At 54.4% G+C, this 13,911-nt stretch overlaps 4 protein-coding genes across 4 annotated transcripts; all 4 read left to right on the forward strand.

Annotated features, from left to right (window-relative positions):
* The first annotated feature begins 251 nt into the window (after positions 1-251).
* On the forward strand, positions 252-4,723 carry BDP81DRAFT_421834 (uncharacterized protein). The gene is made up of 3 exons (XM_060589940.1): positions 252-734; positions 787-4,309; positions 4,363-4,723. Exons 1-3 carry the CDS (start codon positions 526-528, stop codon positions 4,405-4,407), a joined length of 3,777 nt encoding a protein of 1,258 aa, XP_060448388.1. The 5' UTR covers positions 252-525; the 3' UTR covers positions 4,408-4,723.
* A 178-nt stretch (positions 4,724-4,901) lies between these two features.
* BDP81DRAFT_391844 (uncharacterized protein) lies at positions 4,902-6,039 on the forward strand (the record flags this gene model as incomplete). The annotated part of the gene is made up of 2 exons (XM_060587601.1): positions 4,902-5,049; positions 5,138-6,039. The coding sequence occupies 2 exons, from the start codon at positions 4,902-4,904 to the stop codon at positions 6,037-6,039; spliced, it is 1,050 nt and encodes a 349-aa protein (XP_060448389.1).
* A 943-nt stretch (positions 6,040-6,982) lies between these two features.
* On the forward strand, positions 6,983-8,790 carry BDP81DRAFT_459153 (cytochrome P450; the record flags this gene model as incomplete). The annotated part of the gene is made up of 3 exons (XM_060593508.1): positions 6,983-7,438; positions 7,507-8,170; positions 8,231-8,790. 3 exons carry the CDS (start codon positions 6,983-6,985, stop codon positions 8,788-8,790), a joined length of 1,680 nt encoding a protein of 559 aa, XP_060448390.1.
* A 505-nt stretch (positions 8,791-9,295) lies between these two features.
* On the forward strand, positions 9,296-11,272 carry BDP81DRAFT_391846 (uncharacterized protein; the record flags this gene model as incomplete). Its single annotated transcript, XM_060587602.1, has 2 exons — positions 9,296-9,947; positions 10,014-11,272. The coding sequence occupies 2 exons, from the start codon at positions 9,296-9,298 to the stop codon at positions 11,270-11,272; spliced, it is 1,911 nt and encodes a 636-aa protein (XP_060448391.1).
* Between the last annotated feature and the right edge of the window lie 2,639 nt (positions 11,273-13,911).

The raw sequence follows: 13,911 nt of genomic DNA on the forward strand, positions 1-13,911 counted from the left end.
TACAGTTATTTACATTCAAATCTTGAATCAGGCGGTGGTAGGCTTCTGGCGAAAAAGAACGCATGGTAAAAAGCGACCGCTTATGTAATGGGTTCCATGTCTTGCGCTTGCTCTCCGCATCCAATTCTCCTGTCGTAATGACGATGCACGTGACGCCACTTTTCCTGCTTAAGCCAGTTGAGAGGTGCACGGTCCAGTGCTAGGGGGCCATGGATGGCTGCGATTTAAGCCTTGGGGAGCTTGGGATGGGGCTGCAATCTGGCATCATATTTCCCTAAGGGCCAGCGTGCACTGTGACACTACCGCTTCAACGACTAATAGCCACCTCTCCCATAAGGCTTGGTTTTACTTTTCCCAACTCCAGAGAATCTCGGCCCTCCTCGCCAGTTCTTCTTGTCACTGACACGTCAACCAATGCCAATTGGCAGCTAGATTTGTCTTTCTTAGACTGGCAGACTTTCCTTATAGCAACGTCTCCCCCCTCCCTCCGAGTGCAGTCCTGGGGACTGAGTGATTCTCGCAATCATGGTTCGCCTTCGCGAGATCCCAAGGACCGCGGCTTTCGCCTGGTCCCCCGACCCGTCGAAGCCTCTTTTGATCACCGGCACTAGAGCTGGAGCTGTCGATGCCGACTTCTCGGATGAGACCAAGCTGGAGCTGTGGGACCTCAACCTTGACAACCAAGACCAAGGCCTCGAGCTGCAGCCCATAGCTAGCATCAGCACCGACTCGAGGTAGGCTCTCCTGCCACACTACCAATCAAACATCTTGGCTCACGACACTTAGATTCTATGACCTCGCATGGGGACCGGCCGATTCCGAACACCCGAGGGGCATCATCGCAGGTGCCCTGGAAAATGGCTCTCTCGACTTGTGGGATGCCGAGAAGCTCATCGACGGAGCCGAGGATGCCTTCATGTCCCGCACAACGAAGCACACCGGTGCGATCAAGTCCCTCCAGTTCAACTCCCTTCGACCGAATATTCTTGCGACCGCCGGCGCAAAGGGAGAATTGTTCGTTTACGACATCAACGACGTGGAGAACCCATTCCGACTGGGAACCGCCGCTGCTCGCGCTGACGACCTCGAAGTTGTCGCATGGAACCGCAAGGTTGCGCACATTCTCGCTACCGGAGGTTCTGGCGGTTTTGTCACTGTCTGGGATTTGAAGACCAAGAAGGCCTCTTTGACCCTGAACAACAACAGAAAGCCCGTCAGCGCCATTGCGTGGGATCCCAACAACTCGACGAAGCTCTTGACCGCCACTCACGACGACACCGCTCCCGTCATCTTCCTTTGGGATCTCAGAAATGCCAATGCGCCCGAGAGGACGCTTCAGGGACATGAGCAGGGTATCCTTTCCCTGTCTTGGTGCCAGCAGGACAGTGATTTGCTACTCTCTTGCGGCAAAGACAACAGAACTCTGGTGTGGAACCCCCAAACGGGAGAGAGACTGGGAGAGTTCCCTGAGGTTACAAACTGGACCTTCCTCACTCGATTCAACCCCTCCAACCCCAACCTTTCCGCTACTGCTGGGTTTGACGGCAAAATCACCGTCCAGACTCTCCAGAACACCAACCCTACGAACACGCAGGCCGCTACCAACAACAACCTCGATGGTGAAGACTTCTTTACCAGTGCCCAGACGCAGCCTCAGGGAGCGTCATTCTCCTTGAGCCAAGCTCCCAAGTGGTTCGAGCGTCCCGTCGGAGCCACCTTTGGCTTTGGTGGAAAACTCGTCATCTTCAAGCAAAATGCCCAGCAAAAGTCCACCAAGATCTCCATCTCCCAGTTCTCTGTTGACTCGTCCATCGGTACCTCCACGGAAAAGTTCGAGGAGTCTCTGCAGTCAGGCGACATAGTCGGTCTGTGCGAGTCCCGTAAGGAACAGGCTAAGACCGAGGAGGAGAAGGCGGACTGGCTTGTCATGGAAACCCTTACTGGCGAGAACCCGCGCAAGCGCATTGTTGAGTACCTTGGATTCAACGAGGAAGAGATCACCAACGGAGTATCAAGCAAAGAAGAGGCGAAGCCCGAGGATGTCGCGGCGGACAAGGAGGAGGAGGACACGAAGGAGGCAGAGAATTCCGACAACATTTGGGGCGAGGCCGACGGAGAAGGAGAGGAAGATTTCTTGTCGAACCTCTCTGCAACCAAGGGCGCCAAGACGGACAGTCCTTTCCACCTGCTGGCTGATACGGATACCACAGTGGAGAAGTCCATCACCAAGGCTTTGATGCTTGGAAACTTTGCAAAGGCCACTGAGATCTCTCTCAAGGAACAGCGTTGGGCAGATGCTTTCCTCATTGCCAACTGCGGTGGACAGGAGCTGGTGGACAAGGTGCAGACTGCCTACCTTGCCAGCAAGGACGGTGTCCCAAGCTATGTCCGCTTGCTCGGATCGGTCATTGCCAAGAACCTGTGGGATGTTGTTTACAACGCCGACCTCGAGAACTGGAAGGAGTCAATGGCCATCCTTTGCACGTTCTCTGACCCCAAGGAGTTCCCTGATCTCTGCGAGGCCCTTGGAGACCGGATCCTCGAGAACGGCTCCCGCAAGGATGCTTCTTTCTGTTTCCTCGTTGGGTCAAAGCTTGAGAAGGTTGTCTCCATCTGGATTACAGAGCTTGAGGAGGCCGAGCAGGCTGGCATGCAGGAGCCTAGCGACGATTCGACGTTCTCTGTGCACGCTCGATCGCTTCAGCATTTCATCGAGAAGGTGACTATCTTCCGTCAAGTCACCAAGTTCCAGGACTCTGGAAAGGAGCAGTCCGCCGACTGGAAGCTGTCAGCTTTGTACGAGAAGTACACCGAGTATGCCGAGATTATTGCCGCTCACGGTCAACTTGCGGTTGCCCAGAAATACCTGGACTTGCTGCCCAAGGAGTACCCTGAGGCGCAGCTGGCGAGGGAGCGCTTGGCACGGGCTACAGGCAAGGCGGCCGTCTCGCAGGTCGCACCGAAGGCGTCGCCTGCTGCTGGACGTCGTCCGGGACAGCCCCCTGCGCCGGTCAACCCCCGGGCCACCCCCGGCTACCAGCCCTATCAGCCCGCAGCTCCTGCCCCGACTCCTGTCGGCGCTAGCCCGTACGCGCCAACGGGACCGGCTCTTGTTGCAGCAACTGGACCGGCAGCTGCGTCCAACCCGTATGCCCCGGCTGCCCCGGCGATTGGTGGCTACACACCTGCCGGCCAGTCACCTTACGCCCCAAGCCAAGGCTACCAGCCTCCTGTCGCCCAGCCGCCCTACCAAACACCATCGGGCTATGGACCGCCTCCCTCAAACTTCGGCTCCGTGCCGCCGCCGCCGCGGAACTCCACGCCTACTACGTCCTTCCGCCCCAAGGAGAGTTGGAACGATGTGCCTTTGGTTGCCAAGGCACCTCCTCCAAGGAAGACCACTCCTAGTGTCTCTGCGATCTCTTCGCCGTTCTCTCAGCAGCCTAATCAGCCGGGTCCCCCGCCTCAGAGCCCGTACGGACGCAGTGGTTCAACGCCTCCTCCTCCTCCGCCCAAGGGCCCAGCCCCGCCTCGTGTCACGTCTCCTTTGGCCGGACCTCCCCAGACTTTCCAAGCCCCGCCTAGGCCAACATCATCGGCGTCGAACGCATACGCTCCTCCGCCCCCTCAGCCCGGCGCGATGCCTTCGTCCATGCCACCACCATCCATGCCTCGCACTGCGTCTCCATACAATCCTCCTCCATCTGGCCCTGCTCCTTCTAACCGCTACGCACCCGCTCCCTCGGCCCAGCCGCAAGTAAGCCAACCACCCATGGGGTCCTCTATGCCGCCTCCCGGAAGCCAGCCTCCCCCGAGAAACCCCTATGCGCCGCCGCCCCAATCGACGGGCACACCGCAGAACCAGTACGCGCCTTCACCGTACGGAGCCCCGCCTGCCGCAGCCTCGAGGCCGCCTACTGGTCCTCCTCCCTTCGGGGGGCCGCCGCCTGCTGCCAGAGCTCAACCGACCCCTCCCCCGAAGGCGGCTGCTCCGCCCAAGGCCAGACACCCCGCTGGTGACCGATCGCACATCCCAGCTCACGCCCAGCGACTGGTTGATGTTCTCAGCTCAGATATGCAGCGTGTAGCTTCTCGAGCGCCTTCATCCTTTGCCGCGCAAGTCAAGGATACCCAAAAGCGCCTCAATCTACTGTTTGATCACCTGAACAACGAGGAGCTGGTTAAGCCCGACACCATTGATCAACTTTGTGCCTTGGGCGAGTCCATTGAGCAGAAGAATTATGAGGTTGCGCACAAGATCCAAGTTGAGATCCAGCGGGACAAGACTGATGAATGTGGTAACTGGATGGTAAGTTCGCTGCTTTGACACTTAACTCAATACGTACTAACATCTTACTCCAGGTCGGTGTGAAGCGTTTAATCAGCATGAGCAAGGCCACTCCATGAGTGCTTTCTAGAAGTTAAGGGGATGGGATGTCATGGGGCATGAGACGTTGATGATAGCCAACTGCGCTTTTACGTATACATTAGAGCTTAAATCGAATGTTGACACTGTGATTGAATGTCTGCAATGCTGTCGTAGTATGGATGCTCAGATGATTCAGACTCGCGACAGTCAGGGAAAATGAAAGGCGACATCTCGACTCAAAGAGTGAAAGACTCTCCAATGGGACGACTTAAACGCTGAAATGACTGGGGTTTCAAATTTTGAAGCAACTAAGATTGTTCGCTGCGTAGTGAGCAACTGCGTACGATTTTCCACGTCAACAACTTTTTTGTTCGCAGAACGTTCTTCAGTGAGGTGGCTTGGCGGCTAGAGCTCCCTGAGCTGGCCCCTTCCAAGATAAGATAAGCGCGGGCGGGTTAAAGCCAACATCATCCACAAAACGTCACACCTCGACAACCTGTCACCCCACAGCCAACAAACCAAACCACCCAAGATGACGGAGTCAACGTCAGAGGATGCCGCAGCTCAGCGCGCAGCCGAACAGATCCGTCTGCGCAAGGCGAAACGCGAGGCAAAAATTCGTGCCGGCGGTACCGCGAGACTCAATAAGATTACTGGTCTTGGTGGAGGATTCCAGCGAGGTACGACAACCCAACCCTTCTCTCAAGCTTGCGCAAGTGCAGACGACGATTTTGAGCTTCACGAATGCTAATTCTCGTCTTCGTCCAGATGAGCCCGTATCGACACCTCCCTCAGCATCATCGTCCCCAGCTCCTGCCACGTCGGGTCTGCCGAAGCCCAACGTGAGCGCCGTCCATGCAGACCCCGAGGAAATCGATATTTCCCAGCACTACTACGAACCAGCCTCGACACCCCGTCCCTCTGCTGCTGGACCACCCTTCGATCCGAACTCCATGAACGAGGACCAGCTTCGACAAATGATGCTCGGCTTCGAGGGCCCTGGTGCGGGCGGAGCCCCGCCCAACCCTTTTGCGGGTCCTGGTATGGGAGGAGGCATGCCCGGCGGCGAAGACGATCCCTTGATGAAGATGCTCTCCCAGATGATGGCCGGTGGCGGCGGTCCCGGCGGAATGCCAGGCTTCCCTGGCGCCAGTGGTGCGCAGGGTGGTTTCCCTGCGGGATTCCCTGGGATGCCTGGCATGCCCGGTATGCCTGGTATGCAAACGCCCGAACAAGCCAAGGCCGCTTCGTCCGCCTACCTCTGGCGCATCGTCCACGCCGTCTTTGCAATCTCTCTTGGTCTCTACATCGCCCTCACGACGACCTTCTCCGGCAGTAAGCTCGAGCGTGAGCGCACGGCGCTGTCTTACAACTACCCCACGGGCAGCGATGAGGCGGTCGCGGACGTGAACAGTATGGAGAAGGGCCGCGAAATCTTCTTCTGGATCTTCGCGACGACCGAAGCTGTGTTGCTTACGACAAGGTTCTTCATTGAGCGTGGACGGGCGCCTCCGCCAGGCATGTTGTGGACTGTTGTGGGATTCTTGCCTGGGTCGATCAAGACTTACGCCGAGACTGCGTTGCGGTACGGACAGATCTTCTTGACGGTGAGGAGCGATATCCTCGTCTGTGTGTTCGTCTTGGGTCTTGCTTCGTTGATTCGCGGATGAAGTCACCGGTTGGGATGATCGACTGGTTGGGGGCAAGTTCTAGGTAGAGGGCACTTCAGTCAAAGTCGGGTTCGAGCAGCCTCCCGGCATATTGGTCGACACGCTACTTCTACCTGGAGTGTAATCCTTCATCTATTAAGAAAGAAATTCAGAAGTCCAAAGCGCTCTTGTGAAAAGTGATGTGTGGAAATCCCGTGTGATTGTGTTCGACCCCATACAATGTGCCAGTTACAGTTGTTTGATCCCAGCATTGCCATTCCTAGCATTGTCATTGAAGTCATATTCCACTTAGTATATTACCTGGCTAACGATATCATGCTACTAGTATGAATTTCAATACTGGTAGTTGCGGACACGGAGGCGGAGGCGGTCCCGGATAACACCAACATTGCGCCTCGCCCGGACTTTTTCAACAGATCCACAAGGCGACGAGAAAGAAGTAGTAAGGGGATAGTGTTGATTCTTGGCGCGAAGGCTATATGCCCTGGCCGCCCACTTCCTCGCACTCAAGTGCCGTGTCCGTTTGCTTGGCTACGTTACGAGATTTACAAATGTTAGTCCGCCCGGAGGCCGTCGTTAAATTCAAAATATCCCTGTTGTAGTCAGCATGGCTAGGATTGTTCCCCAGAACCGTTGCAGATCCAAAATTCTGTAGATTTTGTGATTAGAGGAGTTGTCCGAAGGCCACTGCGCAGTCGGTCATTTACAATCCGAAGACTCCAAGCGGGTGTAACATTTACCTTGCCTCCAGCGGAGTCTCTAACGGAGTCTATTTTGACGGAGAATAATGAAGATCCCGAGCAGCCTCATCTTTACCTTGGGAGAAGAGCATGCATCATATAAGATAGCTTCTTGCCTTTCCGGGAGATCTGATGTTTTTCCCTGACATGACCATATCCTCAAATCTGTGTAACTAGGGAACACTTTAACAAACGAAAAGAATATGGCAGGGCTTACAGCCATCGCCGCAGCCGTAGCGGCAGCCGCCCTCCTCCTCCGCTCCTTCTACCTATGGCTCATGCCCAAACCCATCCCAGGCCTCCCGCACAACCAGGACTCGGCGGGTCGTATCTCAGGCGACGTCCCTTACTTTGCGGAATACGACAAGGCGGCGCGCTTCCGGACTCGGTTCTTCTACGATCTGGTGGCCAAGCACAAGTCGGCCGTCGTGCAGGTTCTCCTGCCCTTCTCCAAGCCCCTCGTTATCGTCGCGGACTATCGCGAGTCGAGAGATCTCATGGCGAAGCGGAGCAAAGAGCTTAGTCGCGGGTACATGAATAATTTGGCGTGGCAGGGTTTCTTGTCGGAGCACTTTATTGCCATGGAAGATGCGCACCCTTCGTTTAAGAAGTCGAGGTTTCTTACCAAGGATTTGATGACGAATGGTTTTCTTCACTCTGTAAGATATTCCCCCTTCCTATCCCCTTCTTATCTCAATATGAATAAAAGAATACTAATGTCCTCCAGGTATCTGCCCCGGCATCTCATGTAGCAATCTCGGACTTCATCCGTCTATGGAAACGCAAGGCAGCTCTCGCACAGGGGCTGCCATTCGAGACCGTCGAGGACTTGGAGGGTCTCACCTACGACATCATGATGACTGCCGTCTTTGGAGTCGGGTACGAGGAGAGCACTACGACAAAATATTCCAAGCTCTTGGAGGACGTCAGCGAAGACAGCATCAACCTAGGCGGCTCGTCCGCACAGGTTGCCAACTTCCCGTCCCCCGAGACCCCGGCCTTGGTGAAAGCTCTCCACGTCCTCAACGTCTCCATCACGGCGGTCTTCGGCTCCGTATTCCCTAAGCTGTCCGTCTTCATCGAGAACCTGAAGCCCAAAGCACGCCAGGCTCTGAAGTTGAAGAAGGACGCAGTACAAACCCAGATCGATGCCGCTGTCAAGAGGGCCGCCAAGGGGGGTTCGTCGGAGCACAAGTCGGCGGTAGACTACGTCGTTTCCCGCGAGAAGACGGCAGCTATCGAGGAAGGTCGAGAGCCCAAGTACGATGGTATGCATCTGAACGACATGCTCTGGGGATACATCGCCGGCGGCCAGGACTCTACCCACAGCACCTTATGCTTCACGGTCAAATACCTCGGCGCACACCAGGAGGCCCAGCAAAAGCTACGAAGTGCACTACGATCCGCTTACACCGAGCCATAGGCACAGAACCGCGAACCCATCATCGAAGAGATCCTCAGGACTCAGGTGCCCTACCTGGACGCCTTTATCGAGGAAACGCTGCGCCTGTGCAGTCCTGCGGGCGCCATCACCAAGGAAACCGTCCGCGACATTAACGTCCTGAGCCACATCATCCCCAAGGGCACGACAATTATGTTCCTCCTGACCGGTCCGACCTTCGTCCAGCCAGGCGTCCCCGTCGAGGACGCAAAACGCAGCGAGACCTCGCAAAAGGCCTCGAGCGAGGGCGTCGGCGACTGGTCACACAGCGATTTCCCGGCCGAGGATTTCGCCCCTGAGCAGTGGTTGCAGCAGGCTGAGGGAGAGGGCGAGGCAGTCAAGTTCAACAACAACGCGGGACTGTTCATGAGTTTCAGTAGCGGACCTAGGGGCTGCTGGGGTAAACGGCTGGCGTACCTGGAGCTGAGGATGATTGTGACGCTTTTGGTGTGGAACCTGGAGTTTTTGAAGTTGCCCGCAGAGTTGGAGGATCCTGGGTTGACGGAAGGACTTTTCACGAAGCCCAAGTCCAGTATGATTAAGTTGAGGGTCATTTCTGACACGGAATGAGTTTGGGATTCCTTTTCGTAGAATTCGATAATGCCATACCTGCCTATCATGAGAAGGCTTGACTGTATCTCCATGGTCTCGTGCGTGGACGACCCTTTTGAATATATACAAACTCAGTCTGTTCCCACATTATCTTGTGTCGATATTTAGACAGCGAAATTTCGCTCGCCTGTAGCAATGTGCGCCAAAGCCTGATTTTCTACGGAAGGCCCATCCAGTCTGTTATCAGCGCATCACGGCAGTGCTTTGGCTGACTTGTGTAACTCACACCAGGCTGCCATTTCCTTCCGAGCCTTACTACCACACGTAGTCCGCACTTTCCACGAGATCTGGAATAGTTCTACATTCAACCATCGGATACATCATGATGATGGAGTATCATCAGGGGCAAGAACAACATCTCCTGGATTCCTATCGACAACATACAGACGAGTCCGTCCATCATGAGGATTCAGCCGACGCCGTACAACATGACCAGTCGACTTCAAATGGCATTGAAACATCAATGGATGACTCTACCCAGGCCTCTGCCCAGGCTTCTGTCCACAGAGACGACTTGCTGCGACGTTCCTTGTCCACTCCAGAGCAACGCCCATCGACCAACGATGAAGACGCCGAAGCGTCAGCAATCATCCCCGGATACCAACCTGTCGAAGCCACCCACTTCTGGTGGTACTGGGATTTTGCAGGCGCCTTAGTCGCCGTCGTTTGCATGATCCTCATCGCCGTGACTCTATCCAAAGCCAACGGAAGCCCGCTGGTCGCTTGGCCCTTGCTCGTATCCCCCAACACCATCGTCGCCGTCTTGACGACCGTTGCGAGGACGGCTCTTCTGGTGCCGCTGGGGAGCAGCATTAGCCAGCTCAAGTGGAGGCACTTACTCCTCAAGGCCCAACCCCTCGAACATCTCCAATTATTTGACAACGCGAGCCGGGGCCCGTGGGGTTCGATCTTGATGATACGGCATCTACTCGTTCAGTCGAAGCTGGCCTGCGCCCTATCTTTGGCCACCATTCTCACGCTCGGCATCTCCCCGAGCGCGCAACAGATCCTCGAATACCCTACCTTATACCAGGAACTCCCGCACCTTGATGTTGCCATCGGCAGGGCCGATGAGTACTTCTCAAAGGGCTTTCGTCAGCTACCCTTCCAGACATGTAAGTGGCATACACCGAGCGGATGAAGTGAAGCGTGAATCTGGACTGACACACACTCGGCCACAGGGCAAAAGAGAGATCCGAACGAAGATCTACCCGCGTTCCAAAGCAAAGTTCTCCAAGCCCTTGCAGGGACCTCGTCCCAGCCGCAATTTCTCTGCCCGCCGGAAGCGAGTCGCTGCAGTTGGGGCGAGTTTAGCACGCTTGCCGTGTGTCGAGACTTTCGCAATGTGACGGAGCAGACCATTCGAAACTGCGACGATCCGGGCTCGCCACTGCAGTATTGCAACTACACCATCCCGCTGGGCGATGACCGACCCCCTGAAAATGATGCCACGTACCAAATATCAATGAGATATATCGACCACGATGCGTACCTCAGTGCACTGGTCTCATCTGTGCTCAACACGACCTTCCTGCCCTCCAAGAACCAAGACGGTTGGATCGGGCAGTTCATCGTCCTCCGACACCGAGGCAAGAAGTGGGAAGACAAGGGCGAGTGGTTTCCCCCAAGCAATCCCACCACGCCAGAAGTTCTCGTCACGGACTTCAGGTGGTGTCGAAAGACTTACCGGGGCGTGAATGCCACAAACGGCGTGATCGAGATCCGCGACGAGAACGTCGCCAAGTCCTTCCTTCAGTTCCACGAGAGGATCGACACTGACAAGGACAACCCCTACGACGTTGACGTCTTCGAGACATTGGACGGGGGAGACAGATACAAGTTCACCAGGACATTGACGTCCGACTTGCCCAGTTATCTGGAGTACATCCTCAAGACCGAATACGGAGAACGCCCAGGAAATCGAGCCACCAACGAAGCGACGGCGAACTCGCCGATGCAGATGCAGCACCTCCTGTACCGGGCTGACATCGCCAATCTCACCAGGAACTTGGAGGCGGTCCTCACGGATCAAGCGCGTAGCAACGACCCCGGGGACAACCGCAACGCGACGACGTTTACGCAGGGGCAGGCGTTCGGGAGTATGACCTTTATACGAGTGCGGTGGGCGTGGTTCGCCGTTCCCGTGGCAGCAGTGGTGCTGGGACTGGGCCTGTTCTTGACGACTGTCGTCTTGAGCAGGCAGACGCCGTTGCTGAAGGATTCTCTTCTCGCTCTGTTGTTTTATCCTCTGAGGGGCTGGGAGGAAGATGAAATCCATGTGGAGGGAGCGCAGACGAGCGAGAAGCTACAGAAGCTTGCGGGAAGCCTGAATGGAAGGCTTGAGACTGATGAGGGTCGGTACAGGATTGTCAAGCATGAAAGTGTTGCCAAAGGTGAACCGAAAGGGGATTTCAGTGGTGGAGAGCAGCAGGGAGCCTGAATCTTACAAGTCGATTGAGCGCTACCATCATTCCGAGTTGAGTCGACTATTCCACGTCTGAGAAATAGCAGGTATCCTTGGGTGACAAAATGGGATGCCGCTCAACACCCTCCCTATCACTCTTTCTACTATTCTTGTTACCACTATTATTATCATTATCATTATTATATCTATATTATACTTCTTGGGATATATTCTATATAGAATATTTTAAGATAGAAAGTGATAATAATAATGATAATAGAAAAGTTAATGATAGGAAGGATAGAAATAGAGCTAGGTACTTCGTGTTAGGCGGCAATCCATTATATCACCCACTTGCTAGTCTTGCCACGTATGTAGTCCATCGATGAGGTCTAAAGGGCCATTTAGTAGAATACATACGGAAATTGCCGCGAGCCATGCCATCACGATGCTCTCAAACCTCCTTGCCCCTGAATCGCAAAAGAGAAGAACCTCAAGACGGCAAAACACATACAACACCAGGTATTCGCTGGTCGTCACCGACCCAACTACTAATCCGGCCCTCATTGGCTTATCTATGGGAGAGCGGACGGGATCCCGAGTTTTCCAATGGGTATGGTCGTATGTGAAGGTCTCATCATGTCAAGTTGTCCATAGACTCTGTGGTGGAGGGGAGATGCGGCTCAACTTTTCAAAATGGACACACCGCATTTTTTCCCTTTGACAACGCGCCATCTAAGGTAAACAGTAAACACAATGCAGACATCTTAAAAAGAGTCATTCTATATTTTCCATATTTTGGGGGCTTGATCTTGCGATGTTGATCGCTGATAGCGAACATTGGTGTTAGAGTTTCGAACAATTGGCAATATCTCGCACCTCGCATCACGCTTACCTTAGCCAGTGCATAGCAACAACAACCATGTTTCATGCCGTAAAAATCGATTAATGAACAAGTCCGATTCTCGACCGATAAAAAATGAAACAAGCTAGCATATTCCCTAACAAAATCTCAAATGTTCACAAAAACAAACGCGGCGTCGATAAACGAACCTCAACCCGTCAAAGCCACACTTCGCTAAGCAAAAGCCCAGCCCCCAAATCGGCTTTAACCAACCAGCGAAGCGCCTCAAACCACGGGTTACCTTTTCTGGACAACCCAGCAACCAAGAAAACTGCACTTCTAGACAAAGGAGATACGGAAACATAGTATGGCGCGACAGAAAGCCCATGTTTATTCCCCAAGCTTTCTCGTCAGCGGGGGAACGCGTACCCGAATGCTCTCTGTCGTCTACCTCCGTATCGTTGGTAGTGCTCCCGCCTTTTTCTTCCATCGGCTGCTCCACCTCCGTTCCCCCCCCGCCTCCGCCTCCGTCTCCTCCCTAGATATCCCCGACTTCGCCGATTAAGCCTCCGTGCTCACGACTTCCCACGCTTCATCCCGCACGTTTTTTCCCAAGCTAAAGTAGCTAGTCAAATAGTCTTATCGAGTGAGAACAGACACAAACAAACCCCCCGAACCCTTCACCGACGGGCACTAGGCAGTAGCTCGGCCAAAAAAACGCCATGGAGCTTGCGGTTCGTTGCTAGTTAGGTAGTACAAGCCCAGCCAGCCCGCCAGCCCTCGATACACGCCACACTACAGTAAGGAGACCGTGGAGAGGAAGAGCCACTCCATTTATCCAACAGACCAATTCAATCCAGCCCTGGCCAAAATGGAATTCTGTTTACTCGAATTCACCCATTCAACCCCCCAACACCATCGCTCGGTCCCCCGAACCTCGAACTTGGAGCCTCTTATCTCTGTCCATTAGAAACAACGTTCTCCCGACCCCGTCACCGCCGGCCGCTCAGATCTCCCTTCCCTCCTTTTCCTGATCCTCCTGATCACCCGTCACCCCGCGATTCTTTCCGATCAGATTCGCGCGCCCGGACAAGCGGGCGGTTTTTTTTTTTTTTGGGAGGCGCGACCTGCCAGCCAGCCGGCCAGCCTACCCCACCATCCGAGACATCCACAGAACCAAATCAAGTTCACTGGGTCGGTGAGGTGGGACAAGGGCGAACATACCCATAGACCCGTAAACTGGACAGGTGAACATTGGAGGTCCATTAGTACCAAGCATGTGGCCTTCAATCTCCGAGACAATATCGCAAAAGTGATGCAGGCACGGAGCAGAGTGAAACAATGTGTCCTCGCCAAGCGCTGTCTGGCTAAAGGTGCCAGATGCGCGAACACGCATACGATGATCGACGTCGATAAAAAAAGGAGGAACCTGCGGGGTGCATCCGCACCACGCGAGCTGAGCTTTCACATGTCAAAAAAAAAAAAAAAACCACGGCTGCCAACTCCGAGGAGCACCCAATGCCTGGACTGAGCGCTTTCCAACCCTTGCAGATTCTTGTGGTGTGTCAGTCGCCAGGGAGCAAAAAGTTGAGATGGCAGATCAGCCCAACAGAAATAGGAGGGGGATGAAGGGGAGAATCTTTGAACTGGCAATCGACAGATTTGCATGTAAGACGAAGTTTATTATATGTGGAATATATTTTGATTTAACAAACAGAATTTGGGGGAAACAACAGTGTGAAGGGTATCAACTACAAGAGCCTTCCCTGATCAAATATAATAAATCTGGGTAAATCTGGTTCCGCAAGTAAATCATCGTCGCCTCCCGTGC

This window comes from Colletotrichum phormii (assembly GCF_030913505.1).
Source record: "Colletotrichum phormii strain CBS 102054 chromosome Unknown BDP81scaffold_5, whole genome shotgun sequence".
Lineage (NCBI taxonomy): Eukaryota > Fungi > Ascomycota > Sordariomycetes > Glomerellales > Glomerellaceae > Colletotrichum > Colletotrichum phormii.

Bases quoted from the DNA above. Each gene is read 5' to 3' on its own strand.
- BDP81DRAFT_421834 (XM_060589940.1), top strand. From the start codon at position 526: ATGGTTCGCCTTCGCGAGATCCCAAGGACCGCGGCTTTCGCCTGGTCC. The intron at 735-786 runs GTAGGCTCTCCT...CACGACACTTAG, and splicing joins AGCATCAGCACCGACTCGAG to ATTCTATGACCTCGCATGGG. The intron at 4,310-4,362 runs GTAAGTTCGCTG...ATCTTACTCCAG, and splicing joins ATGAATGTGGTAACTGGATG to GTCGGTGTGAAGCGTTTAAT.